This window comes from Vulpes lagopus, chromosome 7, assembly GCF_018345385.1.
Source record: "Vulpes lagopus strain Blue_001 chromosome 7, ASM1834538v1, whole genome shotgun sequence".
Taxonomy (NCBI): Eukaryota; Metazoa; Chordata; class Mammalia; order Carnivora; family Canidae; genus Vulpes; species Vulpes lagopus.
This window is the reverse complement of record NC_054830.1, coordinates 304,143-331,972: the sequence shown is the minus strand read 5'-3', so window position 1 is coordinate 331,972 and position 27,830 is coordinate 304,143. Positions and strand designations below refer to the sequence as shown.

At 66.2% G+C, this 27,830-nt stretch overlaps 3 protein-coding genes across 6 annotated transcripts; 1 reads left to right on the top strand and 2 right to left on the bottom strand.

The window, feature by feature from the left end:
• Positions 1-93: 93 nt before the first annotated feature.
• Positions 94-5,077, top strand: PLPPR3 (phospholipid phosphatase related 3). The gene is made up of 7 exons (XM_041761773.1): positions 94-386; positions 2,259-2,444; positions 2,521-2,662; positions 2,742-2,937; positions 3,024-3,081; positions 3,156-3,329; positions 3,614-5,077. Exons 1-7 carry the CDS (start codon positions 96-98, stop codon positions 4,985-4,987), a joined length of 2,421 nt encoding a protein of 806 aa, XP_041617707.1. The 5' UTR covers positions 94-95; the 3' UTR covers positions 4,988-5,077.
• A 205-nt stretch (positions 5,078-5,282) lies between these two features.
• Positions 5,283-17,256, bottom strand: PTBP1 (polypyrimidine tract binding protein 1). Of its 4 annotated transcripts, none has more exons than XM_041761777.1 (15): positions 17,128-17,256; positions 15,103-15,133; positions 11,780-11,855; positions 11,299-11,471; positions 11,071-11,217; positions 10,810-10,980; positions 10,611-10,721; positions 10,365-10,539; positions 10,052-10,129; positions 9,188-9,336; positions 7,974-8,007; positions 7,447-7,539; positions 7,142-7,358; positions 6,982-7,059; positions 5,283-6,864 (listed from the first exon to the last, which is right to left on the bottom strand). In XM_041761777.1, the coding sequence occupies exons 1-15, from the start codon at positions 17,133-17,135 to the stop codon at positions 6,732-6,734; spliced, it is 1,674 nt and encodes a 557-aa protein (XP_041617711.1). In that variant the 5' UTR covers positions 17,136-17,256; the 3' UTR covers positions 5,283-6,731. The 4 variants fall into 4 exon arrangements, with proteins under 4 accessions (XP_041617711.1, XP_041617709.1, XP_041617712.1 ...); XM_041761775.1 differs by lacking the exon at positions 17,128-17,256 and adding an exon at positions 16,030-16,443; XM_041761778.1 differs by lacking the exon at positions 10,052-10,129.
• Positions 17,257-18,186: 930 nt separating this feature from the next.
• Positions 18,187-24,508, bottom strand: LOC121494575. The gene is made up of 5 exons (XM_041761138.1): positions 24,451-24,508; positions 23,955-24,124; positions 23,379-23,534; positions 21,831-21,980; positions 18,187-21,274 (listed from the first exon to the last, which is right to left on the bottom strand). Exons 1-5 carry the CDS (start codon positions 24,506-24,508, stop codon positions 20,441-20,443), a joined length of 1,368 nt encoding a protein of 455 aa, XP_041617072.1. The 3' UTR covers positions 18,187-20,440.
• Positions 24,509-27,830: the final 3,322 nt, after the last annotated feature.

The following is a 27,830-nucleotide window of genomic DNA, read 5'->3' as shown; positions in this document are numbered from 1 at the left end:
CCCCCCCCGCCCCCCCCCGCCCCCGCCCCCGCCCCCCTCCCCCTCCCGCCCCCGCCGGGCCCCTCCCCGGGCCCCGCCGACCCCGTCTGGGATGGATGCGGGGGAGCCGGGCCGGACCGCAGCGCGGGGCCGCAGTGCGCGGGGGGAGCCCGCGGGGCCCGCCCGGCCTCAGTTTCCCCGGGGCTCGGGCTCGGGCGCGCGTCCTCCCGCCCCTCCCCGCAGGCGGCGCGCAGCGGGTCCCCGGCCGGGCTGGGACCGCGCCTCCCCCCCAGCGCCTTTGTCCCTGCAGCCGGGCCTGCGAGCCGCGCACCATGATCGCCACCAAGGACAAGAATAAGGCCCCGCGGGACAGCATGACGCTGCTGCCCTGCTTCTACTTCGTGGAGGTGAGGGGCGGCGCCGCGCACAGGCCTCTGGACCCCGCCTGGGGCCGCGCGGACCGGGACGTGCGCCGAAGCCGGGTGGGCCGGTGTCACCGGGCCGGGCCGCCCAGGGCTGTGCTGGCCGAGGAGGAGCCGAGGGGCCGGGGGCTCGGGTCACCCGCAGGGGCTGCAGCGGGTGCTGGGGGCGCCTCCGGCGGGTCCAGGCTCAGGGCCCTCCTCTGCGGCGGGGAAGGCAGGTGGCCGGCGGGCACCGTCTCGTGGGTCAGGCCTGGCCCTCGGGGGGGCTTCCTGAACGTGGCAGCAGGGAGACGTGGGTGCAGCCCCTGGCCACTGAGCCTGCTCACGGCAGCCATGGCGCTTACCCACCTGGGACTCGGCGTCCACACCTTTTGTGGCCACGCCCCCGTCCACCGGGCACCCAGGCGGGCAGTGGGCTGTGGGTGCATGAGCGGGGCCCAGGCCGAGCAACCACCCCCCACCCCGCACACAGCCACGGCACGTCTCCCCACTAGGGGCAGGTCTGATCGTTTCTCAGGTTTGCATTCAGGTCGCCAGATGGGGGGTCGTGCGGTCGCTGCAGAGCCGCTCCCTCTGCAGCCCCCGTCACCCCCCTGCTCTCACCTGGGTCCTCCCTGAGAGCGTTGCACACCCACTCACGTCTGTCACACATGTAACCCTCCGCCTGCCACCTCTCCAGGCAAGTGTGTGCTCCTGGCTTCTTTCCTGGGGGGCGCTCAGCCTCCCGCTGACCCAGCAGCCCCGAGCCAGCACCCCAGGGAGCTGGACATCCAGCTGGCCTGTGGCTGGCCTGTGTCCCTGGGGAGCAGGCCGGTCTCTCAGGAAGGACCCCAAGCCTCCCCCCACAGAGGCCACAGTGTCTCGCGCGCCCGTGTCTGCTGTGGCACCAGTTTGACGGGTCCTCGCTGCAAGGCCGTGGGTCTGGTCCGGTTTGCTTCCCCCGGGAGCCTCACGCACATGACGTTTGTGGATCCTCTTCCTTTGGGCCCGACGGGCTCTCCGGTGTTCCTGGGTGAGGGTCTCGGGATGTGGGGAGAAGTGGGAGCCACGGAGGGACCCTCCAGGGGTGGCCGCCTCCAGTGGGGTCCCGGGGGGCAGAGTCAGGGACAGAGGACAGAGGCAGGTACGACAGCTGGAACCACACCGCCTGGAAGCCGGGGCGCGGGCTCAGAGCTACACCCCCAAGGACCCTCCTGCAGAGGGTTTCAGCGCGTGCGCCCGCCCAGGCCCCGCCTCAAACCCCGGGCCCAGCCTGACGAGGTCTGGCCACCCCCACCCCCCACGGCCAACTGTGCCCTGGTCATGGAGGAGGGAGTCGTGGTGCTGGGCGCGGCGTAGGCACCTCCGACGTACCTGTTCTTATACCTTGAAGCCTTGGGAGCTGGTGACTCGATCCTCCCTGCTTTCTGCTGAGGAAACTGAGGCACGGGGAAGCAGTGGGGCCAGGATTCAAGTCCGGCAGATGGCTGTGAACGTGAACCCCTTCACTCCGCTGCCGCGGGCCTCATCCTGCATGCAGCAGGCGCTCAATACGTGCTCCTTGGACACGAGCCCAGCTCCTACAAACCCCACTTTGGCATCTCCCCCCCGGGACCCCGAGGTCGGGGCTGGACGGGGGGCCGAGGGCCCTGTTACGGCGCCGCCCGGGCAGCAGCGAACAGGCCTCTCGGCTTCCTCGGCTTCCTCCCCTCCGAGGCGGCCGGGGCCCCTGGGTGCTGGGCGGGGAGGGCCGGGGGCCCACTCACATCTGAGCTCCGCAGCGCCCCACGCTACGGCGGCGATGGGCCCTGGTCGTCGTGGGGGGCAGGGGGCCGGCCGTGCCTGGGGCGTGGAGGGTGACCCGGCCGCCGCCCGCAGCTCCCCATAGTGGCGTCCTCCGTCGTGTCCCTGTACTTCCTGGAGCTGACCGACCTCTTCAAGCCGGCCAAGGTGGGCTTCCAGTGCTACGACCGCACGCTCTCCATGCCCTACGTGGAGACCAACGAGGAGCTCATCCCGCTGCTCATGCTGCTCAGCTTGGCCTTTGCGGCCCCCGCGGCGTCGGTGGGTCGGGGCGCGGCGGGGGGCGCGGGGGCGGGGGCGGGCGCGCGGGCGCAGCTGAAGGCCTCCCTGTCGGCAGATCATGGTCGGCGAGGGCCTGCTGTACTGCGTGCAGTCCCGGCTGTGGGGCCGCGGCGGGGGCCCCGGCGGGGCGGAGGGCAGCATCCACGCGGGGGGCTGCAGCTTCAACTCCTTCCTGCGGCGCACCGTGCGGTTTGTGGGTGAGTCCCCCCCCCAGCAGCCGCCCGCCCGCCCGCCCTCTGCGTGCCCGCGCCCCGCCCTGACCCCGCTGCCCCGCAGGCGTGCACGTGTTCGGCCTGTGCGCCACCGCCCTGGTGACCGACGTCATCCAGCTGGCCACGGGCTACCACGCGCCCTTCTTCCTGACCGTGTGCAAGCCCAACTACACGCTGCTGGGCACGTCGTGTGAGGCCAACCCCTACATCACGCAGGACATCTGCTCCGGCCACGACACCCACGCCATCCTGTCCGCCCGGTGAGCTCCCCACCCCACCCCGCCCCGGGAGGGCTCGGGGCGCCCGGAGCCGCCGCTCACCGCCGCTCACCCGCCGCCTCTTGCAGGAAGACCTTCCCGTCGCAGCACGCCACGCTGTCCGCCTTCGCCGCCGTCTACGTGTCGGTGAGTCCCGGCCGCCCCCGCCCCAGCCGGCCCCAGCGCGGCCTCCGCTGACCCGCCCCCGCCCCCGCCCCCAGATGTACTTCAACTCCGTCATCTCGGACACCACCAAGCTGCTGAAACCCATCCTGGTGTTCGCCTTCGCCATCGCGGCGGGCGTGTGCGGCCTCACCCAGATCACGCAGTACCGCAGCCACCCGGTGGACGTCTACGCGGGCTTCCTCATCGGGGCTGGCATCGCTGCCTACCTGGTAGGGCACGGGGGAAGGCCCGGGGGGTCCGGGGGGAGGCGGGCGGCCTGGCCCTGCCCTGGCAGCGAGTGTCCCCCTCGGAATGCCGGAGTCAGAATCTGGGGGCTCCGACTCGCCGAACGTTGGGAGGCCAGGCGGCCGGACCACGCGCCCCGCGGGGGAAGAAGCCTGGGACCGCGCCCGGTTCCGTACCGAGGGCCGGGCCTCCCCCCCGCAGGCGGGCCTGGCGAGCGGGGGCCGGGGAGAAGCCCGGCCTCAGCCCTCCCCCCCCCCCCCCCCCGCAGGCCTGCCACGCGGTGGGCAACTTCCAGGCCCCGAGCGCGGAGAAGCCGGTGGCGCCGGCGCCCGCCAAGGACGCGCTGCGGGCGCTCACGCAGCGGGGCCACGACTCGGTGTACCAGCAGAACAAGTCCGTGAGCACCGACGAGCTGGGCCCGCCCGGGCGGCTGGAAGGCGTGCCCCGGCCCGTGGCCAGGGAGAAGAGCTCCCTGGGCAGCCTGAAGCGGGCCAGCGTGGACGCGGACCTGCTGGCGCCGCGCAGCCCCATGGGCAAGGAGAACATGGTCACCTTCAGCCACACGCTGCCCCGCGTCAGCACGCCCTCGCTCGACGACCCCGCGCGCCGCCACATGACCATCCACGTGCCGCTCGACGCCTCCCGCTCCAAGCAGCTCATCAGCGAGTGGAAGCAGAAGTCGCTGGAGGGCCGCGGCCTGGGCCTGTCCGACGAGGCCAGCCCCGGGCACCTGCGGGCCCCCGCGGAGCCCATGGCAGAGGAGGAGGAGGAGGAGGAGGAGGAAGAGGAAGAGGAGGAAGAGGAGGAGGAAGAGGAGGAGGAGGAGGGCGAGGAAGGGGGGCCGGCCCCGCCCTCCCTCTACCCCACAGTCCAGGCTCGGCCGGGGCTCGGGCCCCGGGTCATCCTCCCGCCACGTGCGGGGCCCCAGCCGCTGGTGCACATCCCGGAGGAGGGGGTGCAGGCGGCCGCGGGCCTGTCCCCCAAGAGCAGCGCGGCCGTGCGGGCCAAGTGGCTCATGATGGCCGAGAAGAGCGGGGCCGCCGTGGCCGCCGCGTCCGCGCAGCCCCGCGTGGCCAACCCGCCGCGGCTGCTGCAGGTGATCGCCATGTCCAAGGCGCCGGGCGGGCCCGGGCCCAAGGTGGCCGAGACGGCCTCGTCCTCCAGCGCCAGCTCCGACTCCTCGCAGTACCGGTCGCCGTCTGACCGCGACTCGGCCAGCATCGTCACCATCGACGCACACGCGCCCCACCACCCGGTGGTCCACCTGTCTGCGGGCAACGGGCCCTGGGAGTGGAAGACGGCGGGCGGCGCGGCCAAGGCGGAGGGTGAGGGGGGCTACGAGCTGGGGGACCTGGCTCGCAGCTTCCGCGGCGGGCCCAAGCCGCCGGGGGTGTCCCCCGGCTCGTCCATCAGCGACGTGGACCAGGAGGAGCCGCGCTTCGCGGCCGTGGCCACCGTCAACCTGGCCACGGGCGAGGGGCTGCCCCCGCTGGGCCTGGCCGACGGCGCGCTGGGGGCGGCCAGCCGCGAGTCCACGCTGAGGCGCAAGGCGGGCGGCCTGGCGCTGGGCGAGCGGGAGGCCGAGGCGGAGGCGGAGAGCTACTACCGCAAGATGCAGGCGGCCCGGAGGTTCAAGGACTGAGTGCGGCCTGGGGGGGCCGCTGGGGTGCAGCGGAGGCAATGGGGGGGAGCACTTCATCAGATCAGACAATAAAAGGTCCGTTCTGGCTGAGTCCTGGCTGAGTCACTGGCCCTCCTGGCCCGGGGCCCCCACGCGGACTCCCCGGGGGTGGGGGGGGCAGCTGCAGGGCGGCCAGAGCCTAGGCCCCCGACCCCGACCCGCTCTGCCCAGAGGGAGGGGAGGGGAGGGAGAGCTAAACTCAGAGGAGGAAACAGCAGTGAAGACGAGCAGGCGGAATAAAAAGGGAAATCGAGTGCAGGGTGCAGAGACATTTATTCAAAGTCCAGCAGACTGGCCAGCTGCCCTCTACAGTGGGGACGGGAAGAATGAGCCTACAGAAAAGGTAGGAGTTGTAAAATCGCTTTAATTCGGTTCTCTCTGCATTACAAGCCGCCGGGGCGGGCCGTGGAATGCGCCGCGCTCCCCGTCACAATACTGAGCCTGTAAGTGCGGGTTACCAAAATATACATCTGTGTCACCTTTATAAAAAACCACGTTTGCTGCCCCTCGTTTTACAACAGGTATAAAAAAACTATAAATATTTACACCCTTGTTCCACCCCAACACGGACTCTCTGAGGGTCCAGGCCCGAGGGAGGGGCTGGCCAGCACGGGAGCCCCTTGGACCCGTGAGTGCAGGACGATGTGCGGGAGACAGTTAAGACTTGGGGGCCGCTGTCCCACCTTCTGGGGCCCCAGCGTTAGAGGCAGACAAAAAAAAAAAAAAGAAAAGAAAACCCAAAAAACAAACTTTGGTCCAAAATCTGCAGGAAAGAGGAAACCCTGAACGTTTAAGAGCGCTTGTCCCCCCGCAGGAGGACAGGTTAGGTGTGAGTAAGGCATCTGGAGGTGTCATGGGAAGGACCGGGGCCCCTGCACCGGCCCCCAGCCGGCCCGCCCTGGAAACTAGATCCTGCCCTGCGACTTCATTACAAGGAATAAAATAGAAAAGTACAGTATGCAAGGTCATACCACAAGTAGGAAATGGAGATTACACTCATACCATTTTTATCTTGCTATATAAAAAGTTACTTAAAACTATTTCTTTTGCATATAAATGAAAAAAGATTAGAATATTTGGTCAACTGGAAATATTGCTAGGCACAGATGTCTGCAACTGCATCAAAGCATAATACAGAGGTTACAGTGGACACAGAGCTCCGAGCTGAAGGACAGGGACGGCACCCTCGGGGTCTCGCCCCGCGCCGGGGTCCCTGGGGCCGGGGATGGGGAGAATCACACACTTGATTAAACGGATTGGGGGTGCCGGCTGGACCCTGCAGCTCACGGCCTCCCGCTGCACCAGGCGCGTGATCCACGCGGGAGGCCCACCCCCCCCGGCCCCCGCGTCTGCTGCCGCGAGAGGGCCCTGCCACAGCAGCGGGTTTTAAGGCACAAGAAAGCCGAGTCGAGGTTTGGGAGCGCCCACCCCACAGAGGCTGCAGAAGGCACGGGCTGGGGGGGCTGGGGAGGGAGCGGGGTGCACTGTCCACTCGTCACCCGGAGCCTGAGGCCGGCACCCCATCTCCCCAGGGTGAGCAAGGTGAATCGGATTTAATTTTTTTAAAAACAGGTAAACTGATTTCTCTTTTAAAAAAATAAAATCTCTGGTCTTTTTAAGGTCACTTCAGCTGCTTTTTAAAGTGGCTTTTCTCTGGAATGATGGAAGTTGTGGCCGGGCGCCGGCAGGCTGGTCCGCGGCGGCCCTAGATGGTGGACTTGGAGAAGGAGACCCGCAGGTGGTGGTTCTCGCCCAGGTCATGGTTGTGCAGGTCGATGAGCGCCTGGATGGCCTCCTCCACCGAACCCATCTGGATCAGGGCCATCTTGCGGTCCTTCCTGGGGGGGGGGGGGAGGGGTGTGGGGGGACCCAGTCAGGGCACGTGGGGGGCCTGGGTGGGGCCCACGACGAGGGGGCGGGGCGGGGCGTGACGAGGAGGCGGGGCCCACACTCACTGGAAGAACTTGAAGCCCTTGACGATCCCGCCATTGCTGGAGAAGAGGATCTTGAGGTCATCCTCGGACACAGAGGGCCTGGGGGCGGACAAGGGGCTCAATCGCTGCTCCTCGGGGAGCGGCCCCCCACCCCCACCCCACTCCCCCCCCCAGCACATACGGGATGTTGGACAGGTGCAGGGTGGCCGAGGGTGGAAAGATGTTCTGGAAGTTCTTGGAGCCCGGCTTCTTGAAGCGGTGCAGGGGTGAATTGCCGTAGTCCTTGGTGAGGCCCTGGTCCTCCTGGCCCTCGCGGGGCAGCTGCACGTTCTGGTGCTTGGACAGCGTAATGCGCACCGGCTTCCCGTGCAGCTTGTGCCCGTTCAGGTGGCTCATGGCTGGGGAGGCAGGACGCGGGTGACCCACGGCGCCCCGGGCAGGGGCCGGCCCCCCCACCCGCTGCTCCTCGTGCCCCGGTGCCCTTACCCAGCTGAGCCTGGCTCCCGTCGGCCATCTGCACCAGGGCGTTCTCCTTCTTATTGAACAAGATCTTCACCCGCTGCACGTCGCCGTACACGCCTTCAAGAGCGCAGGGACAGGGGCACTGAGCCGCCCGGGGCCCCGCCGCCGCCTCCCCCGCCAGCCCCCACGCCCCGCACACCCCGCACAGGGCTGGCTCTTCCTGAAGGTTTGCTTATTCTGCCTCTGGGCACCTGCGTCTAGTCACAGGGGATGTTACCAGAAGACTACGTTCAGCAGAGAAGTCATAAAATCCAGGAAAGGTCAATTGCCAAGAACCATCACTTTAGCATGCTACCAACACGTTTAACTCTTCGAAAAGCATGCAGGGCAATAAACCATGCGTCTACAGAATCAGGATAAATACGCAAACCGAAGGCAAGCCACGTAACGAGGCAGATGCCCAACTGCAAACTCAATAGTACATCTTAGGGCGTCAAAAATAACCTCAATTAAATGAAAACAAGGTAATAAAAGTGTGAATGATAACATACCGAAAAGAATAAAGAGGCTTTGGGGTGTGACTCTCTTTAGAGGACAGCAGAGCAAGGCAGCGAGGGACAGGGAAAGGGAGAGGTCAAGGGGCGAGTTGCCAATCGTCCACCACGAGGAGGCAGCCCCGCAGGCGTGCAGGTTGATGGATGATGAAGTTGTCAGGATGTTAATATTCAAGGGCAGGTTGGTTTCCGGAGAGCAGGGTTTGAGGGGGAATTTTGTTTTTTTATTTATTTATGGTTTTGTTTTGTTTCAAGCAACAACAGGAAGCAGAAGTACCGTGCAGTCAGTTGGCAAAGAAATTCCGGATCAGGGCAAGAAAAAAAATTGGGAAAGGGGAAGGGGAGAAAAGAAAAAAAGTAGCAAAAAAACACAGGTCAGTAAATACATAAGAAATACGAGCGCTCCATCAGTCAAGATCTACACACATTACACAGTCACGGGTTCACCTCGCGGAACAGGCAGGAGAGCGCCCTTCCCCGCGGCGGGCAGGAGACCCCGAGGAGACCCCGCGGCCGCCTCCCGCTCCTGCTCGAGGCTCCTGCGAGGCTCCTGCGAGGCTCCCGCTCGCCGCGGACGGGCCTCTGAACCAGGCTCACACAAGCACAAGGCGGAGTCTGTTAGTGGAGGGCTTCTAGTGCCGGCCCGGAGAGCCGCGGCCGCCTCGGCCAGGAAGTCACAGGAGGGGCAGACAGAGGACAGAACAGTCTGAGACGCTCATTAAAGCCGGTCCCATGTTTCAGCAGTTAGAGACCGCGAGCCCTCGTCAGCTCACCCAAGCTCCCTCTGAGCCAAAGGCAGCCCCGGGCTTGGGCGCAGGATCGCCACCCCCGGGACCGCGGCTGCGGGCGCCGCCCCTCGGCCGCAGGCAGGCCTCTTCAGACCGCGCCTCGCTGGGCCAGACTAGGAGGGCTGCTTTCACTTATCGAAAACCATTTCAACTCTGCGTATTACGAACTGGAAACGTAAACCAAGGCGTAAAGGAGAACAAGAGAACTCTGAGCGCCAAGGAAGGAGGCAGGGAGCGGGCCAGCGCAGAGGGGCTGCACCGTGCCCCGGGCCGGGGGTGGGGGGAGGCCCCAGAGGGCCCCCGGCGCCTGGGGCAGACAGGAGCTCAGGAGCTCGGCCTGCTGCCGTGTGCACTAAGATCCCAGAGTGTGACTCCCCCGCTCGTGCTTCCGGGACGCACAGCCTGGAAAGAAGAGGCACGTACCTCGGGGTTGAGGTTGCTGACCAGGAGGACAGAATTTCCCGCTCCTGCCAGGCCCGGGATGGCAATCCGGCCCGCCGCTGCCGCCGCCGCTGCCGCCGACGGGATGGCTAGAGGAGCCAGGGCCCCGTGCACGTTAGGAACGGAGAGGCCTGGAGGAGGGAGGGGGGAGGAGGCGGTCGAGAGGTGAGCGGCGGCGCCCAGGGTCTCTGCCAAGAGGCGAGCACTGGTCCTGCCCGTCCTCATGCAAAGGAAACACGCAGGAGGTGCCGTGGCCACTCTGGGCCCGGTGCCCACCGCGCAGCCTTGCTGGCGCCTCCTCGCTCTCCTCACAGCACAAGGTGCGCCGGGTTTGGACCCGTCTACATGCGCCAAACAGTACAAAAGCTCCGCTCAGTGGATGCAGAATCGAGCCCCAGGCGGGCCTCCGCCGTGCGTGCATGCAGGTGCCCGTCACCATGCAGACGACAACCGGGCGGGACACAGCAGGCCCGTGCCTGTCACGAGGGCAGGCCGGCCCCCGGGAGGGACGTTCAGGTGCGCCCACCCGGCTCATGCCGCTCTGCTTACCAGGCCACTTAAATTCATCTACTAAGGACACATCCCTCCAACCACCGTGCGCGCTCGTCCTCGCCCGGGAGGTGCTTTAAGGGAACCAGACCAGAGACTGTGGGGTTAGCGGATTCTGTGCATGGCCCTGTCCTACGACTGCCCTGTCCAGGCTCCTCGGGGAACCCAGAGACCCGCACCCAGGAAGGCGGGCTCCCCCCGAGCCTGCGCCCACGTCAGGTGCCCGTGGAAGCAGAGCTACTGGAAAGGTGTGTGGGCATGCACAATCGACGGGACCAAGGTCAAGCGTTTGAGTACCTGCAGCTTGAGGAATTGCAAAGGTGGGAGGGAAACCAGCTCCTGCATACGGAGAGGCTGACATTATACCAGGTGCACCTAGAAACAAATGAGACACTAATCATCGCACCCACCACCTCCGCCGCGAGCGAGGGCTGTGTGTGTCCGCGACCCCACACCCAGTGGGCAGTCCTGGCCACGTAAGGAGCAACTCGCTCCAACCTCCCTGGGCACAGAGTCAGCGTCACGGGGCGCCTGGGGCACTGAGACTGAGCTACACATCCTCGCCTCCCGCGGCACGCAGTGGTCCTGGGCACCGCGCCAGGAGTCTTACCGAAGGCAGCAGCCATGGTCTGGTCCAGCGAGGGCTGGCTGTCGCCAGAGGGCAGGTCCGGGCGTGTGTAGTCACGACTCTTGTCGTTGTTGTACTTGACGTTGAGGCTGGTGAGCTTGGAGAAGTCGATGCGGAGCGTGCAGCAGGCGTTGTAGATATTCTGGCCGTCCAGCGACTGTGGGGAGAGCGCGGTGAGCGGCTGCGGGCCCCGCGCTGGCCGGGCGGGCATCCCAGGGCCCCACTCACCAGCTTGGCGTGCTGGGCGCTCACAGGGTCGGCATACTGCAGCAGCGCCTGAAACTGGTTATTCTTGGTGAAAGTGATGATTTTCAAAACGGTGCCAAACTTGGAGAAGATCTGCAAGAGAAGGAGCCGTCAACCTCTGCCCGGGGACAGCCGGAGCCGGGGTCTGGGGCAGCTCGCCACATGCTTGCGGCGGCCTCACCTGGTGGAGCACGTCCAAAGTCACTGGGTAGAAGAGGTTCTCCACGATGATCCGGAGCACCGGGCTCTGGCCAGCCATGGCCATCCCAGCGTCCACCGCGGCAGCCGAGGCGGCCAGGGCCAGGTTTCCTGACTGCACGGAGTTCACGGCCTGTAGCGCTGCCTGGGCTCGCTGTGGGGGCAGGGGGAGTTAGCGCCACGAGTTCCACGCCGTGACCTGCTTCTCACCCGAGGGCACTGCACCCCAGACCCCGAGACCTACTGCCTGGTTGGGCGAGCTGTCCGTCTTGAGCTCCTTGTGGTTAGAGAACTGGATGTAGATGGGCTGGCCTCGCAGCACAGGCGTCACGGAGGTGTAATAGTTCACCATGGTGTTGGCGGCCTCCTCTGTGTTCATCTCGATGAAGGCCTGGCAGGGCAGGGGTGTGAGCCGGGACCAGACCCCCGGGGCCTTCCTGGGACAGGGGGCGCACGTGGCTGAGGCAGGTACCTGATTTTTTCCTTTCAGCATCAGGAGGTTGGTGACCTTCCCGAAGGGCAGTCCCAGGGAAATGACCTCGCCCTCCGTGACGTCACCGGGGAGCTTCCGGATGTGGATCACTCTGGAGGGCACACCTGCACTTCTGTTGTCACCCTTGAATTTCTTGCTGTCGTTCCCATTTGCTGAAAAAACAAGTAGTTTCTATGGCGTCAAGCACCGTCCAGGCCCCCATGAAGCAATCTGCCCCTCTCCCCAGAACCCGCTTCTTCCCAGACTCTGGAAAGTCACTGCAAGGACAGGGCAGTCCCCATGCCTGGTGCCCGCCCACAGGGAAGCCAGGCGACAATCAACCAGGCCCCAGGTCACAACGGCAGGGCTGATTCACCCCGAGCGTCCTCCAGAGCAGCCGAGCGCACGTGCGGGGACAGGAGGGGCGGCCACAGCCAGGGACCCGACAGCCAGGGGGACCCGACCGTGCTCAGGGCCTTACCTGCAGAGGCCGAGTTGCTGCTCATGATAAAGGGTCCGTTAGTGACACAGGCAGAGAAAAGCTCGTCGGATCCCCGCTGGAAGAGAGACGGGGTGTGTGGAGCAGAGCGGGACACCAGCCCACCCCCCAGACCCGCTGTGACCCCCCTCTGCAACTTGGCCTGGAGAAAAGACCGCACCTCCCTCCCCAATGCCTCATGGTCCTAATCTCAAGACGCTGATCCTTTTCCAAAGCAGGGGTCGAGGACCTGCCACCTGTAGGGGCTCCGCAGGTCTGTCACTTCCAATCCACGTTCTGCAGGCCCCTTCCTGTGCGGACGGGGCCTCACACCAACAGCCACTTGGGGCTGAGCCCTGCCCACTCTGTCCTACAGAGCTCAGCTGCAGCCCTGCCCACGTCACGACCGTAAGACCATCTTCGACGACCACAGGGCTGCTGGCAGGCCCAGGGAACAAAGCCCCCTTGTCGCGCTGCAGCCACTTGCTGAGCCACAGGAGCCTGCCCTATTTTCCAGGCGTCTGAGGGAACCTGAGCCTCGCCCCCGTGGCTCTGGGACAGACAGAAATACTACCTCTCCGCACAGCAGGCAGCGCGATCCAGTGAGGAGCGGGGGCACCCAGCTGAGCCCGCCAAGGCCCCGAGGAAGCAGCGTGGGTGCCCACCCTCGCCTGGCTCCGTGACTTGCAGCCTGCTGCTGTCCTTCCACAGACCTCCTGCCCCCTGGCTGCTTTCAGACCACTGCCCAGAGCATCTGACGGACCCGGGGCTAGAAGGCAGGCAGGCAGCCCTCCCTCCCCTGGGTGAGGCCAGAGGACAGAAGCACTCCACGCAAGGCGAGCAGCTGCATGGGACCCAAGCACCAGAGACCCACAAGCCTCACAGACTGGGCTCCCACTGCCCACCTCTGCCCCCGGCAGCCCAGGGCCCAGGTCTGGGGCCTGAACCCTGTCACCTGGAACCAGGAGGGGTTGAGGCCTGCGCCGCCCCGCCGAACAGGAAAGACCAGCCCACCTGGGCCTCCACCGCCTCAGCCCTTCGCCCTCAAGCTGCCTTTCCCACCTGTTCACGTCAAGGACGCCGCCTCCTCTCGGTCCCTCCTCCAAGCGGCCTGCCTGGCAGCCACTCACCCCCCATCTCCCACCAGGAGCCTCCCCCACCAGTGCTGGGCTGCCCGCGGACCCCTCGGAGCCTCCACGCCCAGCAGCGCGGCTGAACAAGGCCCAAGAGGTGTACGGACTGCCCTCTGGGTAAGGACCAGGAATGGCTGCCCCAGGCAGCAGAGGCAGCTTCGGTGGGCTTGTTCCCAAACCACCACCTCAGGACGGGTGAGCATCTGCGGAGATCCCCCCAGCACACGAGTCTGGAGGCCACGGATGCAGAGAAGTGCCCACACTCGGTGCCAGGGTTCAGAAAGGAATGAACAGACTCTCAGGCCATCCTCTGACACGATGAAACAAAATGTCAAAAACCACCAAACAGCTGCAGGCTGTCCTGATGCCAAGCAGGGTGCTTCAGGGCTCCCCAGTGAGCACGGCCCAGACAAAGGCCCACGTGGGACCCCAGATACTCAGGACACACGCCGAGTAGAGACACGTCAAGATCCCACCTGCCTGAGCCTCAAGAAAGCCTTTTCTGTCTCTGGACTCGGGGCCCTGACATGCCCCCCACAGGCTCACAAGGATCCGCCATCGACTGGCCACGCGGCCTCTAAACGGGCTTCTGCGCCCCAGGCTTTCACTAGTGACGGGTGGGCTGCGACTTCCACCAGTGGCAGCATTCCTGGCCCCCACCCTGCGTCTCTGAGGGCAAAGTGCCCACTTGTCAGCTCCCACTCCCATTCCCCCAACAACACCCCACAGCCACGGTGACATCAAGGCCACCCACAGGCCTTGGGATGTGGGCACAGCTGGGCCCCACTAGCATTAGCATCTACCGGGGAAAAAACTCCTCAAGCAGTGTACTGGCTGCTGAGCTCAGGGCAGCTCTGCTGTGAACCGCAGATGCAGATGCAGATGCGAGGACCTTCTCTTCCTCGATGGGTAGCCGAGAACCTCCACACCGCTCCCATCCCACAACTTGTGCAACCCCTCCGGGTAGGCCGGGGGGCAGATTCAGGGGGGTCCTGTTGGCGGAGCACCTCAGCCTCGGGTGGGAGATAGTGCCCCCCCCCCGAGAGCATCCCCGGGGTTTCTGTCTGAGCAGCTTACTCTGGAAGCAAAGGTCCCTTGGGAACAGGATGGCCCAGAGGGGACCCTTCCAAGGACAACCGCTGAAGAGCTGTTCCAGCTGGAAAGCAGCTCCCACAGAAAGGGGGAGGATTACTTGCAATCCAGACATTTTCTGTGATTGTTACAAATGCTCCAGATGAAAGTCCCTCTCCCCTCCTGCCACTGAACAAACAGGTTTTATCTGCAGGAAGATCAGGACAGGCAGCGTGTGAAGACAAGAACCCACTTGGGAAAAGTGAAACCCAGCCCAGGCACCATGGCCGACTGACCAGAAACCAGCTGGCTGGCTGGCTGCTCAGGTCACTTGAGCCACCTGCAGGGAGCTCAGGGAGCTCAGGGAGCTCAGGAACCACGGCCAGGGAGGGGGGACTCCCCTGGCTCCCAGCCAGGGCAGGGACACAGCCTGGAGCTGGTAAGCGACTAACCAGCAGAGCGAAGTCAGCCCCAGGATTCCCCGGGAGGTCACATTCCCGGGCGCGGTGGGGGCAGAGCCACCTCAGCCCCCCTCACTGTGGAGATAACCTCTGCCAGCTTTGTGCTTGGACACTTGCCTTCCCTACTACTCAGACACAAGTAACAGAAGTCCTGCACAGAAAGAATGTGGTGCTCCGCTTTTCCCTGACCTCAGAAAGTCTATGGAACCCGTTAGAGCAAAAACATCCAGACCACAACATCAAAAGGAGGCCCAAACTGCCGCAGAAACGCCGCATGTCCCCTGGTCCCACCACCCTCCTCACAGCCTGCTTGGAGATGTAAGCATGGGCTGACCATCAATCCAGGGGTGTGCAGATGCCCCCTTCAGCCCCGCACGGCCTGCCTCAACTAGCAACACGCACAAGCAGGCCTCTCGCCAGTTCTAGATTTCAGCTGGGAAGAAAAGGGCCACATGAAGGCCAAAGGTGCATTTGCTGTTGAGGGGCCACGAGCCCACCAGGCCCGAGACCAAAGCCTGGGACAGAACTGGGAAAGAGGAGGGGGTCTGCACACCGGACAAGGACAACATGGAGCGCTCTGCGGCAGGAGCAGACAGGCCCACATGGTTGCCGTGAACTCAGGCCGAGCAAGCAGTGAGGAAGCCGAGCCCGAAGTGCCTACCTTTGTACCAACTGCTATATCTGGGACAATGCTGTAGAGAGAGAAAAAGGACAACAGTTAGCCAGGTGTGCTCCCCATCTCAGCAGGTAGGAAAGGCCGGGCAGGAGCCCTCCCTGTCCCATCCCTGCCCGGGGCTCCAGGGGGCCCCCCAGAGAGCCCCCCAAGGCCACAGCTTGGCCTCTGGCAGCATGACGCCCCCTGCCCCCAGGAGGCCTTCTGCCAACTAGACCACTGAAGGCAGGGAAGTGAACGTCGTCCTGTAACCTCAACTTGAAAAGGAGCCACCATTGTGTTTCAGCTTCCCTCCCTCCCAGCAAGACCCCAGCCCCGCCCCCGACCTGCCCATAGACAAAGACGCCCCCTCTTCAAAGCCCCAGGAGAGACCCTGGAGGCTCCAGCTGAGGTCCAAGCACTGGGGTCTGCTTCCCTAAACAATGGAAGTGCTCAGAAAACGTTTCCAGCAGGGACGAGCCCCCCGTGAAAACGGGGGCTCCTAGGCCTTGGGGCCAGAGCCCTGGATCCGGGGAACAAATGGGGACTCAAAGTCGGAGATGGAACGTTCCTGAGGAGGGGAGACGGCTCAGCTAAGGCGATCAGATAAAATTCACAGGTTACTCATCAACCCGGCTCCGCGTGACTGGACTTTCTCCCTGCCCCAGGCGGGCCATGAAGGCGGGAAGGAAACATGGCTACTGGCGGCTGAGCCCTGCGGCCTCGCCCGGCGCCGGCCCAGGGCTCCCGCAGCTCAAGGCCCCGGAGCCCCCGTGCGCCCGCCCCGCCTGCACCGCCTCCCCCTGCTTCGGGGCGGGCTCGGCTCCTCCCGTCCAGCCCGGGAAGCCGAGCTGCGGGCCCACCCCCTGGGGCGCCCCTCCCTGCCCCGGGGCCGCTCCCCTCCCCTCCCTCCCCACTGCTCCGGGCAAAACTCACGAACTCCCGTCCACGGACTCAGAACCTCCCCGCGCCAAGAGCGAGCTTCCCAGCAAACCCCAAGGATGAAAGGCACGCGGCTCCCGGGCTTCCCACCGGCGGCCCGGCCGCGGCCCCCGACCCCTCCGCCCCGCCGCCTGCCCCGGCCCAGCCCCGAAACCTATCATTTCCAGCCCCGGCGCCGGCGCACGTGACCCCCGGCATCCGGGCCGCCGCACCCGCCCGGGGGGCAGGAGAGAAGCGGGCGGCCCGCCGGGGCCGAGCCCGGGCACGCGGGAAGGAGACAGCCCCGCGGAAAGCCGCTTCCGGCCGCCTCGCCCCTGCCCACCCGGACCCCGCGGCCCGAAGACAAAGGTCTGGGCCGGCCCGGCTCGGGCAGCTCGACGGCGCCGGGGCCCCGGGGGCTCCGCTCGGCGGCCGGGAGCGCCCCCCGCGGGCGGGAACAAAGGGGGGGCGGGGGGCCGGGCGCGCGGCCATCCTTTGTGGGCAGCCGGGGAGGGGCCGGCGGCCGGCGGGGGCGGAGGAGGGCCCGCGCCCTTCCGGGCAGGAGGAGGGCGGCGTCTCGGGGCCGCGCCCGGGCCCGCGGCGGGCGGGGGAGGCCGAGGGCAGAGTCCGCGCGGCGGGAAAGGCCGCGCACGCGCACAGCTCGGCGGGGCCGCGGGGAGCTGCGCACGCAGGCGCGGGGGCCCGGCGGCGCGCGGGAAGGGGGTACGGGGCGCCGCAAGGCTCACGCCGCGCGCGCGAAGCCTGACGCGTGCGCGCGCGCGCGCACGCGCGGCGCGGACGGGAAGCGGGAAGGGCCGCGCGGCCGCCGCGTGCGTTCGCGACGAGGCGCGCGGAGGCCGGAAGCGAGCGGGGCTTGGGCCCGGCCCGCCCCCTCCCCCACGGCCCGGAGGCGCCGCCCGCTCCGCAGCCCCCGGCAGCCTCCCGCACGCCCGCGCCCCAGGCCCGCGGAGGGGAGGGACCCGGGAGGCGCCCGCGAACCCGGGCGGAGGCGCAGCGACGCGCGGGCCGCGGCCCCGAACAGCCCGGGGCGGCGGCGAGGGGGAAGCTGGAGCGCGAGGAGGCCGTCGCGGGGCGCGGCGAGGCAGTGCTTACCCGTCCATTGCACACAGAGGAGACCCGCAGGGGACGGAGTGGAGGCGCCGGAATAGCAGGAACCGACCCAACGGCTCCGAGTTATAGACTCACAAAATGGCGGAGACGCCCGAACACGTCCCCCGCGCGCTCTGCCCATTGGCTCCCGCCACGGGGAGGGGGCGGGGCGGGCGCCGCGGGCCCCAGCCGGCACCTCCCAATGGCTAGGACGTCGCGCGGGGGGCGGGGCCAAGGGGAACGGCGGGCGGCCATTGGGGGAGCCGTCCGTCCGTCAGGGCTCGAGGCGGAAACGACCCGTGGAGACGGGGGAGGGGAGAGAAGGCGGGACCATATCCCCGAGCGTAAGCCAGTGAGCGGACTGCTCGCCTGCGGGCGGCTCTGCGGGAGAAGCCATCTTGAGAGTGGGTACGTGGCGAGTCAGGCGGCGGGAAGCGTGCTTTCCCCCAGGCCGCCGCCATCTTGCAAACGGGCAGGGGTCGTCCACGGGCGTGAGGGTAGAGGGCGGTGCGTCGCCATCTTGGGGTCGGGCAGGGAACCTGCCGGTTCCATCTTGCTTTTGGGCACGTGGCCGAGAGGGCTGCTTGCGGCTGGGCCCGTGCTCGCGGGGGAGCGGCTCGCGGGGCGGTGGAGGCGGCCGAGCGCCGCCCGGGCTGGGCCGCGGCTCCGTTTGCGCTGCTGACCTCGGACGTGGCGGGCGGGCGGTGCTCAGGGGTCGCCCCGGGGCCGGGCACTTGCATCTCCGTCCCGGCGGCCAGGGGACGTCCGCGCCGCGCAGGGGTGCAGGCGTGGGGGGACCCGAGCGCAGGACACCCCTGCACGTCGGCGCCGCGGGCGGTGCCAAGGTCCTGGGGCCGCCGCTCCCTGCACCGAGGCCTCCCAGCCGGGACCGAACCTCGCCGCGCCGAGCGCATCTGGAGCTCAGGGTCGCTAACCAGGAATGTCCCGGGGGATCCGGGGATCTGCCCCCCCCCCACGGGCTCCCCTGGGAGCTGGCTTCCGGGGCGCCAGCAGCACCGCCCGTCCGCCTTCTCTAGGGCACGAGGGCCGGGGAGCGACTGGACTCAGAGTCGTGTTAAAACCCACTTGGAGGAAGCCCGAGGCCACCTTGCAGCCCGGCAGGCCCCTCGCCCCGGGCGCCCCGATTTACGGGTCCTGCGCCCCTGCCCCAGGGCCTTTGCCAACGTTCCCCTAGCAGGAGCCCCCCCCCCCATTGAGGATGAGCCCTCTCGTGTCTACAACGCGCCAGGCTCCCCGAGGGAAATTCGAACTCGGGCCAGGGTTAGTGCGGCCCGGCGGCTGCAGAGCGAGGACCCCGGGGGTCGGGCCGCCCCTGGTGGGCCTGGAACGCCGAGGTGACACGGCCGGGGGCGCGGGTGCGAACCCACACTGACGACCAGGGTCGGGGGATCCGGGGCTGGGAGGCGCCGCACAGGTGTGTCCCCCTGCCCCGTAGGAAGGGATGCCTGTGCCAGGGCGGGGCGGGGGCTCGGGGTGCCCACACTCGGTGCCCGGCTCTGGCGAGTCGGATGGATGCCCCCCCCACTGCAGGAGCCGCCCGGCCTCCCCCCAGCCTTGCCCGCCAGCTGCTTCCCTCATTAATGATTTAGGGCGACGGTGGATGGTGGATGTGGGATCACCTTGTGTTCCTTTGCGAATTGCGAGAAGGCTCCTCTGCAGGGCGGGAGCCAGGGAGGGAGGAGCCGGCCGGGGGCGCGGAGGGTGGGGAGGGCCGGCATCCCCGGGGAGCAGGTGGCCTGCTCGGCCCCATTCCTCTTTTCACATCAGATGGGGGTTGTGGGGGTGCAGTGCCTCAGTTTACTCCTTTGTGGAAACCAAGAGGCAGGACCGGCCAGTCCTCCGGGCTTTCCCCTGTTTCACTTGGAAACGGTTAATAGTTTCAGAATATTTATTCCCGTGTTTGTTTACTGGCGCCTGGATTATAAAGGCGGTTGGGTGGGGGGCAGGGCCAGGGACCGGGTGTGGGCTGGGGGATCAAACCGGCTGCCCGGGGCTGCAGCCCCACCCCTGCCCCCGTGGGTGGCCTGGAGCCTCGCCTGGACCCCGGGGAGCTGGGAGGCGCCACCTGATGATGGCCCTGGGCTGGGGTCCTGCCCCCCAGGCCCCAGGCTGCCGGCCCATCCTCCTCCTCCATCTCGGACTCTTCCTCCCCGTCCCCTGGCAGGCCCCGTGCAGGCCCCAGCCCCAGGGGGACCCCGTCCCTGCGAGTCCTTCCCTCGGATCGTCCGGGGCACCTCTCGACGTCTCCTCCCAGATGCAGCCCATCCCTGCCGCCCAGGGGCCTGAGCTCCGCTGGCCACCTCCCGCACCCTTTCCTGTCGCAACCGTTTAATCCTCCGCTAGGAAATACTTTCATTTCCTTTCCCCAAACACAGAGGTCAGGGAGCGGCCCGAGCATCTCAGCCAATACGAGGCGGGACCCAGGCGGCTCCCCCTGGGGAGTGGGTGCTGCAGAGGGGTCCTCCACGGGGTCCGCCTGGAGACCACCCCCCCCCCCGACACAGGGGCTGCGTTCCTCGGGGTGTGCCCCACGCTGCCCGCAGCCTCAGGCCTCGGCCAAAAAGTGCAAGGATCCGTGTCCACCAGCAGGTAAACGGAGACACGTGTGTCCCCCGCGCACAGACACGTCCCCGGCCTCGAGCAGGAGCGAGGCGCCCACGCCACCCCGGGGACAGACCCCGGCCCACGATGCTCAGGGAGGGAACCAGACGCAGGACGCCCCACAGGGTGAAGACCACGCGTGTGACACGTGCAGGGGCTCAGGGGGCTGGGCGGGGGTGGGGGGGACGGCTGGTGGCCAGGATCTCTTTCCCAGTGTTGAGACACATCGCCCCTGATTGTGCCGCCGGGTGCACACTCCGGAAAGCCAGGGGAGCGCAGGCCGGCCGCGAGCAGCGAGGGTGCGAGTCTTGGGTAATAAAGCTGCTTTTCAGAAACCCTGCGTGTGAAGCTCAAGGGCCATGGGGGGGTGGGGTGAGCCCACGGGACGGCGTGGTGTCCCCTTGCAGGGTTGCCTGCGTCCCGTCCCCGTCCCCGTGGCGCCGGCCAAGCACCCCGGTGTGTGCCCAGGACAAATGCGTTCAGACCGGTGACCAGCTGTGACCAGAGCCCCGGGCAGCGCTCGCTCAGTGAGCAGCAAGGGGCTCAGCAGGCGGCGCCCAGGGGCAGCTCGGGCCGCCGGCCTCGGAGGCTTTGGGACCCGCACGCTTCGCTCTCCCTAAGGTGGAGCTCGGGGAAAACTCGACGGAGAAAATCCCGTGGGCTCGCTGTTGGCACCCGCGTGGCCCGTGGTCCCCTACGGCCGAGCCACAGCCCGTCCCCTGCCCACTGTCTCGAGCGTCTCCGTGTAAAGACGCCCCGTGTGGCTCACGTTACTGATTTCTGGGTGCCCAGCCCCAGGCGGCAGCGCCGAGGGACAAACCACCCCCAACACACGCGTCTTCCCCAAAAGGCGCGTCGTAGCTGTCACGAGGCCCGGAGCCCTCGGGGTCACCGTGAAGCGCGATCGCCCGCAGACACGCGAAACACTCGGCTTCCGGAAGCCTTCGGAGGGGCTGCTCCGCCCCGGGGCTCCATTGTGGGGCGGCTGCCTTCGGCTCAGGTCACAGGTCCCGGGGTCCTGGGGTCGAGCCCCGCGTTGGGCTCCCGGCTCAGCTCGCTCTCCTCCTCTCTCTCTCTCTCTCTCTCTGAGAAGTAGATAAATAGAATCTTTAAAAACAGAAAGGAGGAAGGAAGAGCCCTCCTCTGCCCCCGGGGCTGACACGGGACGGCCGGGCCGGGCCTCCCCCCACTGACGCTGCCCAGGGAGCACCCGGAGTGACCACAAACCCGCCAGGAAGATCGAGTGACAGTGACCCGGACAAACGTTCCAGGGGATCTGACAGATCCATCTGCGGGTACCCGCGCACGAGCTCCAGGGCGGGGGCGACTTCACAAACCCACAATCACGAAGAACAGGGCCCGGGGTTTGACCCGCAGTGCCCGGCGAGCTGGTCGCCGGCCCCGCGGGGTGTGTCGTGACCACGGTGGGGCGCACGCCAACTGGGCACCCGTAGGCTCTGGAGGCCGCACGGTCACCAGGGGAGGGCACGGCCTTGGGGTCCCTGTCGCTGGACGTCGTCCTGAGGGGCTGAGTGGAGGGAACAGCATCAGAGGCAGAGGGAACAGCAGCCTCGGGCCTTACAGGGTCCCAGAGGCAGGCGAGGGTGGCTTGGGCTGGACGGGGCCGGGGGGCGGCCGCACGGGGAGGGAAGCACGTGGACGGTGGCCCACAGCCACCACGACTCCCGCGCCGGGGGCCGTCCCCCTGAAGACCCCCTGGGTGGGCGGCCCTGGAGAGCACGGAGCCCTGGGAGGCTGTGGGGGACGAGAGAAGCACAAGGGTTGGGTACGGCCTGGGTCAGGAGGGGTCGCCCTTGGGGGCGGTGGGCAGGGGGTCCCTGGGTCTGTTGGGGGTGCGCCCGCGGCCTCATGGAGACACAGAGACCGCAGTTCGCCAGTCGTATCGGCTCTAGTCCATCCCCAAGGTGTGCAGCATCCCAGGGGGCAATTCCAGAAGGTTCCATCGGGTCCCCTCGCGGTGCAGGGTGGGGACTGCAGCAGCCTGGGGTTGGGGGGACACAACCAGCCCGTGACGGACGCCGGGGAGGGGAGTCCTGGGTCCCGGGGGCCGCTCTGTGCTTCACCTTTGAGGAACCTCGGAGGACGTTCCCTGCGGCCCTGTCCAGGGCTCCCGTCCTCCACGCCCGGCGTTCCTGCTGCCGCCCCCTCGGCGCCCGTGTCCCCCTCTGTCCCAGGGCCCCCCTCGCGGCACCCAGGCCTGGGCCGGGCTGTCTCTGTCAAGGTGCGGATGGCGGAGCCGCAGGCCGGAGACTCGGCGCCTGCGTGGGACGTCGGCCGGGCCGCAGGACGTGGACGACGCATGGAGCCAGGGCAGTGACCCTTGGCAGCTGTGACGGCCCCACAGGAAGTGGCCGCCGCGACACAGAGGCAGGAAGGCGGGGCGCACGGGGAGGCGCGGAGGGCTGCGGTGGGGGAGGTCCTGCCCCCAGGTGTGTCCACATCCTGACCTCCAGCGCCTGTCACCCCGACCTTTTTTGGAAGTGGGTCAGACCGAGGTCCCGCCGAGCGGGGTGGCCCCAAGGATGGCTGGCGACCTCGTGAGGGGACCGTGGACCAGAGGCCGGGAGAAGTGTGGGCTGACGTGGCGCAGACGGGGCGGGGGGGGGGGGGGGCAGCCGCGAGCCCGGCCCGAGGGCACCAGGGCACCAGCCCACCACCCGCACAGACCCAGGAAGGAGCCCGGCCTCCTGCCCCGACCCGAAGACGTGTGTCGTCGCTCCCTGGAAACGCGGGGACCGCGCCGCACCCACGGGACCTGCGGGGCTGGGCAGGCGGACGGCGGCCCTGACGTGACAGGGGAGCCGCCTGCTTCCGCGGCCCCTGCAAAATTCATGAAAAGGAAGATGTCTCGATCCCGCGGAGGGAACGTGAGCCGGGCTGTAAGCGATCCCGAGCCACCTGTTCACCCGCCAGCTGCCTGTCCGCGGGGTCACGGGCACCCGGGGGACCGCAGCCCCACCACCCGCTCCCTGAGGAGCAGCCCCCGGCCCCGCTGTGGCCCTCCGCGGCTTCATCACCCCGCCCCTGAAACAGCCCCCTGACCCCCCGGCTGGCGTGGACGCGCCCCTGCCGTGGACGGCGGGGGGGGGGGTGCTACTCAGCCCCCCCCACCGTGTTCTCTGCGGTCACGCTGCCTCCGTGTCGGAGATGTGCGACCCTGGCGAGAAGCTACTTCTGGGGGCGCCTGGGGGGCTCCGTGGTGGGCTCCGTGGTGGAGCGGCCGCCTTGGGCCCAGGTTGTGACCCTGGGGTCCTGGGATCGAGTCCCGCATCGGACCCCTCGCATGGAGCCTGCTTCTCCCTCTGCCTGTGTCTCTGCCTTGCTCTGTGTCTCTCAGGAATAAATAAAATATTTAAAAAAAAAAAAGCTACTTCTGGAAGGATCCAGGCGCAGAGAAGGGAGCGTTCCCCCCCCCGCCCCCGCCAGCCCGCGGGATTCTGGGGCAGAAGGCACAGTGGCCTCGAGCCTCATAACAGGTAACGTATGAAACCCGAGACCGTAAGCCTCTTGCTGGTGACATCGGTGACATCGCAGCATCAATAGTTTATAGTGGGAAACAGATACCTGATCCCTGGCCGTGGGCAGCCGCTCCCGTGGCCCCGGGCCCCCACCTGGCCCCCCTCCGGGTCCCCGGCCTGCGGGCAGCGGATGCGCAGGCCTCGCTCCTTGGGGGGGAGATGCTGCATCCCCAGCTGCTGTGGCTCCGCAGGGCCAAGGGGTGGCGGCTGCTTGGGTGCTCCTCCCAGGGGGCGAGTGCTCCAGGCTGCCTGGGGGGGGGGGGCACCGTGGGGAGGGCAGGGGAGGGCAGGGCCACTGCTGGCCCCAGACTCCTGTGTGGCTCTGAATAGGTGTTTCTGCACCGAGGTTGAACGAGGGACCAGCGAGCTCATGGAAGGACGCCCACAGGGGGAAGCTACGTGGACCCCGGTGCACGGGCCCCACCACCCTCCGGGGCAGGTGACTCGCAGGGGATACAAGACCGGAGTTGCTTGCCCTGCAGGACGTGGGAAGAGCAGCTGCTGCACCCCTGGAGGCCGAGGCGGGAGGCATATGCGTCCCTGCACATGCGTCCAGGCCCCTGGGGGGGGGGGCTCCCCGTCCTTCCTGGGGTGTTCGCCCGTTTTCTCCAGGGTTAGACGCTCCCTGTGCAGGTTAGACGTGGGGAAGAGCGGGAGTGGCCGGCTCACGGTGCGCACACGCGCTAAGCCTGGCTGGAGGCCGCCGCGTGTCCTCGGAGGTCGTGGGCGCTTCCCGCGCACCCACTTGGCTGGCCGGGCCCAGCGCGGCGGCTGAGGAGGCCCGGCGAGCCCGCTGCCCGCGTTCCAGGCTCCCGCCCGGAGCCGGTTACAGTCAGCATCTGGGGGGCTCGGGGGACGGAAGGACGGAGCCCCGCGCCCCCAGCCCACCACTCACACCCACGCTCTCCCACAGACAAGTACGTCTTTAAGTAAAAGTTTGCGTTTTGGAACGTTTTTTTTTTTTTTAAAGATTTTATTTATTTATCCATGAGAGACAGAGAGAGAGAGAGACAGAGACCCAGGCAGAGGGAGAAGCAGGCTCCACGCAGGGAGCCCGACATGGGACTCGATCCCGGGACCCCAGGATCACGCCCTGGGCCGAAGGCAGGCGCTAACCACTGAGCAACCCGGGCGTCCCTGCGTCCTGGAACTTTATTCCGCTCGCCAAGGGGACACACGTTTCGTCGATCGGGAGGATCTCCTCCGTTCTCCCTTCTGCGCATCGCGTGTCCTGAAACTTCCTGGATGACGCCAACAATCCTTCTGAAACGTCATTTTTTTTTTTTAAGAAATTGTGGCAAAATACGCATCGCATAGTTATCCCCTTCACCGTCTCTACACGCGCTCAGGCTGTCATGTAAGGGGCCCCACCATCCGTCTCCAGAACCTTCCATCTCCCCGCTTGGAGGCTCCAGGAGACATGTGTGCCGTGGGGTGTGACAGCCGCGTCTCCTCCTGCAGGAGCCCACGGCCCCGCCGCCTTCCCCCGCCAGCCCACACCTCCCGCCGCAGCCGCTCACACGCGCCGGCCTACCTGGCCTCTCGCACCCGCTCACGACTGGCTGGGCGGCAGGCGGCCCTAAGTGGGCACCGCTCAGCACACACTCACCTCCACATTCCGCAGGGCCCGGGTCCTCGGCCGCTCCCTCCCACTGGCCCAACAGCCAAGAGCTTTCCTATCTGAACAGCAAAGCTCAGCAAACAAGAATAACCCAGGACTGAGCTGACAGTCTCTTTCCCTAAAATCCGATGTCCTTATGTTTTTAAAAGATTGTGTGTGCATATTTATTTATTTGAAAGACAGACGAGGGGATCCCTGGGTGGCGCAGCAGTTTGGCACCTGCCGTTGGCCCGGGGCGCGGGCCTGGAGTCCCGGGATCGGGTCCCGCGTCGGGCTCGCGGCGTGGAGCCTGGTTGTTCCTCTGCCTGTGTCTCTGCCTCTCTCTCTCTCTCTCTCTCTCTGTCTATCATGAATAAATAAGTAAATAAATCTTAAAAAAAATGTTTTTGAAAGACAGACGAGACAGAGAGAGCACGAGCAGGGGCAGAGGCAGAGATAGAAGTAGACACCCTGCTGAGCAGGGAGCCTGACGTGGGACTGGACCCCAGGACCCTGGGATCATGACCTGAGCTGAAGGTGGACACATAACCGATGGAGCCCCCAGATGCCCCATCCTTATTTTTTTTTTATTTTTATTTATTTATGAGAGAGAGAGAGAGAGAGAGAGGCAGAGACACAGGCAGAGGGAGAAGCAGGCTCCATGCCGGGAGCCCGACGTGGGATTCGATCCCGGGTCTTCAGGATCACGCCCTGGGCCAAAGGCAGGCGCCAAACCGCTGCGCCACCCAGGGATCCCCCCCAATCCTTCTTTTTTAAGGAAAGCTATATTTCATCTCCTGTCCCAAGCATCTCTGTCCAGTTGACCTGTTTTTTTTTTAAGATTTTGTTTATTTAATTTTTAATTTTTATTTTTAAAAAATTATTTATTTATTTATTCATGATAGACACAGAGAGAGAGGCAGAGACACAGGAGGAGGGAGAAGCAGGCTCCATGCAGGGGGCCCAATGCGGGACTCGATCCCGGGACTCCAGGATCGCGCCTTGGGCCAAAGAGGGAGCTAAACCGCTGAGCCACCCAGGGATCCCCTCGATCTGGTTTAAAATCCTAGACATTCTCCTGGTGGAAAATTCTAGAATCAAGTGGGCAGGTGCAGACACTGTCAGCTTCTATCTCCCCTTGTTTTCTTGGAGATTTCCTTTTTGCTGAAGATAAAATAGGTCCCAACAGTAAAAACGAACGTACTGAGATGTTTGTGTTTATCTCCAGAGCACAGCGTCTGGCCTCTGGAATGTTCTTGTGTCATTTCCAGATATTGTGCGGGGTTCCGGCGGGGCGGCGGGGCCGGGTCGCCACCAGGCCAAGGCTTCCGAGACACGGTTTTCGAAATGCCCGTAGGTCTCCAACAACCTGTAAATTCTTGGTTATTTCTTCCTGTGAGGCTCGTCTCTGGAACCTTCCATGGGGGCTCGATTTCCCCGGGACCACGCAGATTTCAAGCCTCGAGGATCCCCGCCCAGGCCCCGTCCCCGCAGGGAGGCCGGACGCGGCCCCCACATGGCTGCTTCTCTAGGACTGGGGGGGGGGGGGCAGTTCTGATGGGTGTTGGGTGTTTCCTTAATCATTTTCTTTGCTCTGCGCCGGGCCTGGGAGGGCCTGGGGGCTGGGGGGAGCCCGGAGGGGAGACGCATGCCTGGCATTCCTCCTCTGGCCGCAGTTTGTTTGTTTGTTTTAAATTAGAGCCGCCAGGCCAGGAATTCCGTTTTCCTTCGGGATTCCAGGATTCTGCGGGGACTTGAGCGCAGCCCTAGGACCACCAGCAGAACATTCCAGCACCCTGCGGGCTGCATCCCCTCTCTTCCTTGGAGAGCCCGGCTGGCCGCAGATCCCCTGGCAGGGCCTCGCCGCTGCCCTCCCCTCTGGGCCGCCTGCAGGCCAGGCTGGGGGGAGGGGAGGGACACGGTCTGGACACCAGGCTCCCGGGCGAGGAAACCGAGGCGGGCACTGAGCCCCCGCACCCCCCCCCCCACCGGGTCTGGAGGCCGCTACGAGGCCGCACAGCAGCGGTGTCTTTCCAGAAGGTCTGCACGGCTCAGGTGAAGAGGTGAAGCAGGTTCCCGACCTCACACCCAGGGACCTGGCGTCCCCGGGGACAGCCCACGCGAGTCACGGGGTGGGAGGGCGCAAAGCAAAAGCGGCAGCAGGTGGCGGGTGTGGCCAGGTCGGGCAGGGCCTTCTCGCGGGTCCTGGGGGTCAGCTTGTGAAGAGCTGATAGTTTGCTGCAGATCCTCCCGCGGGGGCGACTGGGTCAGCCCTGGGCCTGCCGCCCCCCCCCCCCTGCTCTGACCCCACACCGCTCTCGGGCGCCGTCCTGAGGCCCCGCGGCCCCCGCTGCCGGAACGGAGTGTCCATGTCTCTGTCCCCAGCGCTGTCGCCTCGTGGCCACGGGGGAAGTGGCCCGGGGAGGCCCCGGCTGCGCTCTGGGAGGGGGCCTGAGAGCGGCCCGGGGAGGATCTGGGGTGATGGTGGAGCCGTTTGGTTGCCCAGACCCTGCTGGTGTCCCTGACCCTGGGCATGGGTCACCGCCCGCAGAGCTCAGGGCCTGGGTCCCCGGAGATCCCCTGACCTGGGGTCCTGCTGTTGGCCAGTCAGGGTCCCGAGCCCTCACTGTGTGACCCCGACCACCTCCTGGAAGGAGAATTAGGGCGAAACCAGGTAACATCCATCAGGCCTCCAGACCTCAGTGGAGGTTCTGGAGATGAGATTGTTCTTGGGAAATCGGAGAATTGGGTCCTGGTTTAGGCGCCCAGTAGGTGCTCATGCTCCTGATGCGGGGGCGGGGGGCGCTGGGCCCCCACCTGGGAGGACGCTGCTCTCAGCTGGGTTCCTGTATTTGCCCAGATTGAGGGGAAATTTGCATGATGTAGAATGAACCTTTTCTTTTTTTAAGATTTTATTTACTTATTCATGAGACAGAGAGAGAGAG

What these genes read in the sequence shown, in the direction of transcription:
- PLPPR3 (XM_041761773.1), top strand. Translation starts at nt 96, where the DNA reads ATGCGGGGGAGCCGGGCCGGACCGCAGCGCGGGGCCGCAGTGCGCGGG. An exon ending in CCTGCTTCTACTTCGTGGAG is followed by an intron (nt 387 to 2,258) that starts GTGAGGGGCGGC and finishes CGCCGCCCGCAG; the next exon opens with CTCCCCATAGTGGCGTCCTC. An exon ending in CACGCCATCCTGTCCGCCCG is followed by an intron (nt 2,938 to 3,023) that starts GTGAGCTCCCCA and finishes CGCCTCTTGCAG; the next exon opens with GAAGACCTTCCCGTCGCAGC.
- PTBP1 (XM_041761775.1), bottom strand. Translation starts at nt 16,196, where the DNA reads ATGATAGGTTTCGGGGCTGGGCCGGGGCAGGCGGCGGGGCGGAGGGGT. An exon ending in CAGCAACTCGGCCTCTGCAG is followed by an intron (nt 11,472 to 11,779) that starts GTAAGGCCCTGA and finishes TTGTTTTTTCAG; the next exon opens with CAAATGGGAACGACAGCAAG. An exon ending in GACCATGGCTGCTGCCTTCG is followed by an intron (nt 10,130 to 10,364) that starts GTAAGACTCCTG and finishes ATTTGTTTCTAG; the next exon opens with GTGCACCTGGTATAATGTCA.
- LOC121494575 (XM_041761138.1), bottom strand. Translation starts at nt 24,508, where the DNA reads ATGCGCAGAAGGGAGAACGGAGGAGATCCTCCCGATCGACGAAACGTG. An exon ending in ACGAAACGTGTGTCCCCTTG is followed by an intron (nt 24,125 to 24,450) that starts GCGAGCGGAATA and finishes CGAGCCCCCCAG; the next exon opens with ATGCTGACTGTAACCGGCTC. An exon ending in GGGACCCGGAGGGGGGCCAG is followed by an intron (nt 21,981 to 23,378) that starts GTGGGGGCCCGG and finishes GCACCTTGACAG; the next exon opens with AGACAGCCCGGCCCAGGCCT.